General features: G+C 39.7%; 1 protein-coding gene across 2 annotated transcripts; it reads right to left on the bottom strand.

Annotated features, from left to right (window-relative positions):
• Positions 1-1678: 1678 nt before the first annotated feature.
• On the bottom strand, positions 1679-9072 carry gal3st1a (galactose-3-O-sulfotransferase 1a). 2 transcript variants are annotated; one of them, XM_012863502.3, is made up of 3 exons: positions 8718-9072; positions 4688-4830; positions 1679-3426 (listed from the first exon to the last, which is right to left on the bottom strand). In XM_012863502.3, the coding sequence occupies exons 1-3, from the start codon at positions 8721-8723 to the stop codon at positions 2277-2279; spliced, it is 1299 nt and encodes a 432-aa protein (XP_012718956.2). In that variant the 5' UTR covers positions 8724-9072; the 3' UTR covers positions 1679-2276. The 2 variants fall into 2 exon arrangements, with proteins under 2 accessions (XP_012718956.2, XP_012718957.2); XM_012863503.3 differs by having other exon boundaries at positions 4688-4826.
• Positions 9073-9548: the final 476 nt, after the last annotated feature.

The raw sequence follows: 9548 nt of genomic DNA, 5'->3' as shown, positions 1-9548 counted from the left end.
GCTTTAGATTGGAGGCTGGTGAGTTGCTTTTGGAGATAATCTAACCTACTTCTTTTTGTCACACAGGTCCTTTTTAATTAACTTTATTTTTTTATTCTGCAGGTCTGGGAGTAATTAAGCCTGGATGTGGTGAGTACATTTTAGCCCAAACAGAGCTGTATGATGATTTAGCAGGGGTCCGTTACTTCACAAAGGGCCAGATAGTTTTGGATATCTATTTGGCCTTTATAAATGAAATAATAATTTGAAAACGTTGAAAAATATAAGAAATCCCTCAATGGGAAAATATTGTATATCCCTGCACTATATGTGTGTCTCATAGGACTCCCCTGAGCTCAATCTAATAGAACATCTCTGTGACATTATGATTAGGTCCATCCAGGTTGCACCTCAGACTGTCCAGGACCTCAGTGATGCCCCTGGTCAGGATCTGGGAGGAGATAACCCAGGACACCATCCGTCATCTCATAAGGACCTTTGGCCAGTTTTGCCCTTTATAAGCATTTATAAAAATGTTGGATGTAATACTAGCAAATTCACTGCTTTTTTTTTTACACCATATATTTTACTCTTCATTCAGAAGCATTTCAAGTTAAACATTTTAAACAAGGAAGATGGTTTCAGATTTAAAAATTAAAGTTGTAAACAGTTCTTTCCATGTTTCCTTTAAGATCTGGCTGATCTGGCAACACTTATGATTTCATCATGAGGAACCTTTCCAGTTAGCAACAGATATTTTAATGTCAGAAAAATGTTTGTGTCTTTTTTACATTGTATGTAAATATCTGGTTTTCCTGTAAATCATGTGGTTAATATGCATTTTGTAATTTGACAAGGCCTCTAATTTCAATTAAAAAAAAAGCTTGCTAGTTGTAATTTTAAATTAGGTTTCCAGTGGTTGGTAGGCTTTGGTGGCAAACTTGCACCAAAACCTACCCGGTGGCACCTGTGATTATAGCATATAGTTTGTAGCAATGAGGTACTGCATGGAAACCAGTAAGTAGCAGATAAATTAATCAACAAATAAGTTCCTGCATAAATACTGAAGAAAACGAGGTGAAAAAAACCCACAACACACATAGAAATAGGTGATTTATCATTAAATTAATGCAAACAAAGAAACATGCAAGTGTTGCAGAGTGATAAAAACTGTGGAATTGCTTTTCTCTGCTGATTTCCTTTTGCCACTGCAGGTCATGACAACAAGGCTGCATACAAGCAATGATGCGGTGAATTTTTAACACTGTTATTGACTGTCAAAGCACATTAATATATATATATATATATATATAAGATGAAAGTTTAAACATAAGAGAGAGAGATTTTATTTTAGTTCAAAAGGCAAATCCAAACACATGATTAAAGTATCTGTCAATATAACTTATGGAAGGACATGTTCCGGCTTAACTTTGAGATATTAGAAAACAAAGAGACCCCAGAGAAGCAACATGTGAACGAAATTTACATAAATACCATTACAGACGTGGAAAAAGAAAACATTTTCTGTTTTTGATTGCATAGAGCTTTGCTTCCGTTTTCACCATTTGGATGATTTCCTCGTTATTCAATAGACATCAGAATAACAGATTTCAGTCCTGTCATTAATACCGTTAATCAAACAATCAGGTGTTTAAGCCTTCTAAGTGCTCCTTTTAAACAAAGTGAAAAGTCATTATTATTACTAATAATTAAAATTGTATTTTGTTTTATAGCCTGGCAGGGGCTTATTTCAATAGTGAAGTGCTTTTCATCGCTCATCATGTTTCAGATATGTTGACTGTTTCTCTGCGATGTTTGGTCTGTTCAACATTTGGCCAGTTTTGCCTTTTATAAGCAACAATGTAATACTAGGATGTAGGATGTAATACTAGTACATTCACTGTTTTCACACTTTTACTCATCATTCAGAATCATTTTCATACAAGTTAAACATTTTCGACAAGAAAGAGGGGTTCCAAGTTTAAAAGTTGCTTACAGTTCTTTTCATGTTTCCTTTAAGATTTGGAGGGTATGGCAACAGTTATGACTTCATCAGGGAGATCAGCGACTTTGTTGTGTACTCATCCACTCACAGTTTGGACCAGAGACTTGTGTATGCTGGAGAACTGACTCACAGAGAACACCACCAAGTTTTACCTGCTCTCATATAACGTGTTCAGTATTCAGAAGATTGTGAAGTCAACACTTTTTTTTTAAAGCACCCATCTGTCACCCATCAGTCACCCATCTGTCAACTACATTGTTCTTCTTCTTTTAATACAGTCTGTTACGTTTGATCACCAGTTAATGATGTCTCGAATGTAGCCCCACAGCTTGGTGATCCACAGGTTCACCCCCAGCTCTGTCAGGTACTGAATCTCTGGCATCAACATCTTACGGCACAGCTTCTGATGTGCTTTGTCCACGTTCTTCTTTAAGTTATAGCCCATGATAGACTTTTCTCCTATCGGCTGCCAGGGCTGCATGTCTGTCTCCTGAATGCTGCCGGCTTCCACCGCGCGGCCTCCCTCGATGCAGATCGACGCCATCTCTCTGTTCCGTCTCTTGAGTTCTGCCACATCCTCGGCCATACGCTGCCGTCCATAGGCGTCTACTTTCTTCCAAAATGTTTGGTTGAAGTGCTGGTATAGCTTCCAGTCAATGGCGTTCCACTCAAGAGCCCTGGCCCTCAGCTCAGGGGTAAGCTTGGACACAGTGGATCCCTTGCGGGCATTGAGCTTGAAGAAGAGCAAGTCGTCCATCTCCCAGCAGAGAGCATCTTTGAGCAGGATCAGCGATTCCTCAAAGTGTTCCACCAACATGACCAGATGGAAACGCTCTGAGAGGAATCGGATTGCCTCGTCTACCCTCGGGTCCTCCAGCTCCAGGGTGTTGTCCTGTCCAAAGTCAAAGAACAGCAGGTTCTTGAGGTAGAAGGAGTTGAAACCCTCCGGATCAAAGTATCTGTGGGGGTCAAGCAGGAACTCCGTCAGCTTGTCGTCACCCGGTATCTTCCAGGTGAAAGGCACCAGGCGGCCAAAATAGTGGAATGACGACTCGAAGAGGTCTGCCGGGTCTCTCAGAATGGTGATGTAGGACGTGTCTAAAGGAAGTAGCTTAGAAACTTCCGGAGCGTTGAACCGCATGTGATTACAGATTATGTTGAAGCACATTCCAGGTTTGTAGTCTTTGACCTGGGAGCGTTGGAAAAGGGATGGATAGAAGAAGTCGTTTCTGCTGTCAGGAAAAGCAAACTGAAGACGGTGTTTCTCTCCAAAGCGGAACAGTATGTTGAGGAAGGTGCTGCTGGCCGTTTTGTGGGTCTTCATGAACATTATGTCCACCTTCGGAGCGCACGGCTGGCCGGAGGTTTGTTGTGACGTGTTGGAGGATGCTTTAGGGTGAAGATGGGATGGACGGTGGGCACAGGAGTAAGGCACTGGGATCCTGCAGAGAGAAAACATGAAACGGTTTTAAGCTGGGAGATATTTGGAAACTATAAAGACTGATACTGTGCAGGTCATTGCAAAAGTATGTATACCCTTTGGACCTCTTCCTATTTTGTCACGTTTAAAACAATAGCTTCAATGTTATTCAGTAGGATTTAATGTGACTGAGCAATATACTTGCTCCTATAAAGTACTAGCAGTAGTAGTGAAGTAGTAAAATAGTGAGTAAACGTGTAGTGGAAGGAATAGGATGCATGGTTTTTAAGCTTTTCCACAAATATTTCTCTGAAAAGTGTGGCATTTATTTGTTTTCAGTGTACTGACAAGTGCAACAAGTGTTAGGAAGATGGAAGAAGTACTTAAGAGAATGAAAGGAAAGGTGTACAAGATGGCAGTGAGATTATGTATGGTGTGGAGACAGTGGCATTGAGGACGAGACAGGAGGCAAAGCTGGAGGTAGCAGAGATGAAGATGCTGAGGTTCTCTTTGGGAGGAACGAGAATGGATAGGATCGAGTACATCAAAAGGGACAGCTCATGTTGATGCATCGGAGATAAAGCCGAAGAGGCCAGAATGGGATGGTTTGGACATGTACAGTCCAAACCATCATCAGTATAAAGATGCTGAGGCTGGAATTGCCCACAGGAGGACCAAAGAGGAGATTTATGGATGGAGGTAAAGAGGACATGAAGGTTGGTGTGAGAGAATAAGATGCAGAAAATAGGGTTAGATTGAGAAAGATGACCCCCTGAAAGTGAATGCTGGAAGTCTCAAATCTTGGTGCAGCTCCTCTTCAAAGGAAGAAGAGGAATTTACCTCCATCCATCTTTCTGTCAGTTCTGTCTAGCTTTCCATATTCATTCAGAAGAAATGTCTCCCCCACAGCCTGATGGCAGCATCAGGCTGTGGGGGAGACATTTCCAACATGGCACCTCATCCTGACGTGTGTTCAGGATGAGACGAGATGTTTCCACAACACAAAACATTTTGCTTGCAGGTCAAAAGGTTCAGTTTTTGGATCATCTGACCTGAGCACATGTTTGCCACACGCTTTCTTACAAAGGCCTTTTGTTTGCCACTCGTCCATAAAAGCTCAGGTAGGACAGGACAAATTAAGGTTGTCCTGTCCTACCTGAGCTAGGGATGCCTGCAGTTCCTCCAGAGTTACCATTAGCCTTTCGGCCCCATTTCTATAGTTCTCCATGCTCTGCCTGTCAGTTTGGGTGGATAGTCATGTCTTTTTAGACTGTAGGTCTTACTCAGGTAGGTTGAAGTGGATCTGCTGGGTGGAGAGGCAGTAAAGCAGGATCATACAGCTGGTTAGAAGCGTTCCTAAGATGAGGCCTTTGCACATGGACCTCCATTGTCTCCCTTGCTTACCAGCCATGGTCAAGCAGTCTACCTTAAAGACACGGAAGACATCATCATTTTCACAACACATCATGCAACAGTTTTTTTATATATATATATATTATCCTGTTACAAGCCTGAAATCAAAATAGTTACTGTTGATCAAGGCGCTACTGCTAATAGGAGATGAAGCTCGAGAAACACAATGACGACACCTTTAAATAATTAACCCAGATCCTTCCCTGGAGATTTAATTAGAAAGTGACTCCACGTAGATTGCAATCTCAGTTCTCTGGTTTCAGAATGTCCTGAGACAGAAACATGACCGACTGGGAAATGAAAATTGCCTTGTAATAGCAATGACTAGAGAGAATAGCAGAACAACAAGCTGCTAGATTTTAGAAAGTTGATTGAGAGCATGGATTGTAATATAAGCCTCCGACAAAGGGATGATAAAAAAGCACTTCAGGTAATAATGAAAAAGAAAGTTGATTACATTAATAATAAAACCTCCACTCACAATGATCTTTTTGTGGACTGGAGTACCGCTGTGGATCGTAACTGAAGCTGCCAAGGAACATGAGACAACAGGTGGGGTATGAACTTGCGGTTCACATTTTTACATTTAACCTCCTTTGTGGGGGTGCGAGCTGCAGCTTCACATCACCTTCAGGCAAACATCAGGCGAAAGACATGAAGTAAACAGCCAAATTGCATGAGGTGACACTGGCTGCAGCTTATAATTCAATGGTTATAGCAAAAAAAAAAAACAAAATAATAATAATGATGGTGCTTGTGACTTGAAATGAAAACCTTGGGTTCCCTATTAAGGAATAAATAATGCACTACAGTGGAAAATGATATAGTGTCCTGTCCTGCAGACTGTGGTAAGATGAGCTACCTGCTGACTCAGCAAGCACTCTCACAGCACCCGAAAATTTACAGCTTTAGACGACCCGTTGTTAGCTTGACGCAGATCAATGACGCAGGGAATGGTCTGAACACATGGGAGGGCTTTATTTTCACACTTTACTGTCTTTTTCAAAGCAGAACATGTTTTGCTAAAGTTATTTACTGGGTCTTCTGTAGTCAGTCGTTCATGTTGCAGTTTAATGTTTTATCAAAAGGCGTAGAGATTGTTTAGATGTTAAAACAGAAAATACCACAAAATAAATGGCTTCCCGCTTTGGCCAACAAAGTGTTAAAAGCAAAAACTCAGAGTAAAATGCTGATTCTTTTTTCTTTTTTATTGATTATATGAAATAAGTCATGCCAATTATTTACTGCTGTAAAAATAAAACGGTGCTTTGATACAGCCACATCTGGGGAATCTTGTTTATCCAAGTGTCATAAATAAATCTTATTAGACATGAGTTTAAAAACATAATTATTGCATAAAACAGGATCCCAAAAATGTGGTTGTCTGAGAACGAGTAACAAATAATGATTTTCTTTTCAAATCTGTGAGAAATATACAGTTTTTCTGTAGGATACCAGAGGAGTAAACAGGACCAGACTGGGGGCAGCCCCTACCTCATCTCGATGGTAACAGGGTTCCTGCACATTTTTCACGGGAAGAAAAGAAATACTTTTTCAGACTCAGATTTTAAAGTTTTCAGTCCGTTACACCAATTTTAGAATATAAAAGACAATAGGTCACTGTGATGTGTTTCTCCATTGTTGAGGCATTAAACACTGAACCTGCATAAATCAAAGGCTGTGAGGACAAGACAGAAAGAAAGAAAGAAAGAAAGAAAGAAAGAAAGAAAGAAAGAAAGAAAGAAAGAAAGAAAGAAAGAAAGAAAGAAAGAAAGAAAGAAAGAATACTTTAAGTTAATGAACTAGGGAATCTAGTCTTCTCTTGGCCTGGAAAATGCTGAAATCACATTTTATACTTTTATAGACTTTTCTCAACTGTTTGGGAACCCAGTGAGCAGCTACTGTCATGCATGATGGTAGCCTCCCCTACCGCCAGTACTCCTTCAGGTTTTAATGAGATATGGACCACAGCCTCAGAATATGCCCAAAGCACATTCACAAGTTTGCGGTCTGGATGTTAGCTGCTTACACCTTTAGTTTGTCGATTCTGGATTCAGGTGGGTCCAGACAAAACAAAAACACAGCAGCGTCTTATTTGCAGGTAAAGAAAAATCTTTACATATACACGAACAAAGGAGGTCAAGTTAAAAAGGTTCAAATATAAACCCTGATGCTTAAAAGAAGTTAAATGTAAATAAAAGGAACATTTTAAACATGAAAACATCAAAGTTGAATATACAGTATGTATATATCTAAATATGGAAGTAAAAGTTTGCCAAAATGTGTATTTCAATCTAAATGGAAATATAGTTTTACAAAGAAGACCAGATAGTGCAGAAGAAGACATCAAGACAGGGGATTAGACTAAAAAGTCAATAGCAATGAGCCGGTGGTAGCCAGACACATGGTGGCAACACAGGGCAACCTGCTAAAGGACAAACTGAGTATCAGCATGGAAAAGGAAGGATATATAGGTGACTTTAATCATGGAATGGTGTTTGCTGTCACAGGGGCTGGTGATCTGCTGGACTTTCAACTCACAACCTTCTCTGTGGTTCACTGAGAATAATCCAAAAAAGAGAAATCTTCAAGGAGTCGTTGTTGTTAATGTCAGCGATCAAACTGAGGCTACAATTCAAACAGCTTCTCTAACACTGGGTAGGAAAAACTGAGTCACAGTTTCAGCACCAACATTGATAAGATCTTAATCAGCTTTATGTTTTGGGAAGGTGAGCTAGATCATACAACAAGCCCCTGTTTTCATTGCAGTTCATTTTTAACCTACAATCATTTTGTTGATCTGGCTTCAGAACTTCTTAAAGGGTTTTTATTTGTCATCTGAAGCCAATTTGTATTACAAAATTAGAGTTTATTGGACCATTTAAGAAATAATCCATTACTGGGGTCACTATTTAGTTAGTAAGACACTATTTCTAGTTTTAAACACAGCCTGTCATCACTTTTAGTTTATCACCTGTTATCTATCAACAAAAAGTCTTTATGGCTTCCTATATATATATATATATATATATATATATATATATATATATATATATATATATATATATATATATATATATATATATATACATAGATAGATAGATAGATAGATAGATAGATAGATAGATAGATAGATAGATAGATAGATAGATAGATAGATCAATGTTTTAAAGCCTCTATTTCTGTTAATTACGATGATTTTGTTTTCTAATGAGTTTGCGACATTTAAGATCATAATGTTACATCAAACTAATAAATATACGTTAAAATCGAGAAATGTGGGCTTAATCAAAAAGGACATTTAATACCTGCTTAAAGGTTATTTTCAAAAATACTTTTAATGTGTTGCAATGAGACTCTTTAGAGAGCTTCAATGGAACACATATCACAATTTGTTTCATATGAGTATGTACTGTTTTCATTTTTTTATTTATTTTTTTGTTAAGAACAAAGTACAAGGTTAACCAAATGGGGATTGGTTGTATGACTACATCTACTATCAGGGATGTTCTGTCATTGGCCTGCAAATGACAAACTCTTACTCTTCTCTGCTGTGGTGATAAACGGTTAACATTAATTTTGCTTTAAGGAATTTTGTCCATATCTCATGCAATTACATCATGAAAATGTTGCACAGTATGTTAGAACAGTCTAAAGTACTTCCAGTGACAAGATCTACTGTTTACTGCACGTTCATTTGATCGCCAAATGGTTCAATGAGCTCAGCAGAGAGATAACATTAAAATAACAAATATGTACAAACAAGAAGTCTCACTTTAACATAAGTTACTGGCAACATTGGAATTTGTTCAACAATCACACAAAGAAATTCTGCTTTACAAGAAAGAAAGAAAGAAAACTCCCTTTAGAGCAAATACATCTCAAATCATTCATTCTTACCCTCATGAATTTATGCAAAGAGAAATCAGAAGTTTTAGTTGCCCTGCTGCACCATGTTGTCCATCCAGTTCCAGAGGGTTATAGGAAGATAATCTCCTTCTTGAAGCTCCTGGTGTGTCTGATCTTAACACGCTCATTCTGACTCCTCCGCTCCTCTCCTCACATCACATTCCCCGCGCCGCTGCTCCAACTCATGTATTTGCCGTTCCTCCTCTCCTCCTATCACTCTTCAGGCACACCTGGTGCCTTCGTGCCACCGCCGCTGCCGCCTCCTTCCACTTTCAATTCCAAAACTGATGCTGCTGAGTAAAGCACTGCAGGGAGGCTCATCCAGCCACCTGTGACGTCAGGGTTTCTCTGTCAGGGGACATGCACAAGTCAGTGAGCATAAAAAAAGAAGGAGGGAGGGAAGGGAGGGTGAGCAGAAAAAAGGGAGGGAGGGAGAGAGGGAGGGAGGGAGGGAGGGAGGAGAGAGATCGTATATAGTCCCTATTCTGTGTCCACATACAGAAGGCTATTGAGTGTGGACACTGAAGTCTGATCTGCATGCTGATAGGGGGTTGGTGTGGGGTGGAAAAGGACATAAAAGGGACAAATGCAGAAATCCAAAGCATAAAGGCCCAAATTGTTCCAGCTGATCAAGACTGCACTGTCTACTGTCTGAAATGCTTATTTAGCGAGCTGGAGCTCTGCATGTGCTAGGATGAATAAGCACAGTACGGCTTCTACATTTTGCACAACGGATCAGTCGATTATATGAACAAATACATCCTGGGCCATCCAGTGCCACTATAAAGCGTGGAAGCTTACATCCTACTTGCAACTGGAAGA

This window comes from Fundulus heteroclitus, unplaced genomic scaffold, assembly GCF_011125445.2.
Source record: "Fundulus heteroclitus isolate FHET01 unplaced genomic scaffold, MU-UCD_Fhet_4.1 scaffold_283, whole genome shotgun sequence".
Lineage (NCBI taxonomy): Eukaryota > Metazoa > Chordata > Actinopteri > Cyprinodontiformes > Fundulidae > Fundulus > Fundulus heteroclitus.
Note: the sequence above shows the minus strand (reverse complement) of the source record. Positions and strands in the feature narration are given on the sequence as shown.

Excerpts from the sequence above, each read along its gene's own strand:
- gal3st1a (XM_012863502.3), bottom strand. Across the intron at positions 3,427-4,687 it reads ATCCACTTCAACCTACCTGA|GATCCCAGTGCCTTACTCCT; the intron begins GTAAGACCTACA and ends TTCTCTCTGCAG.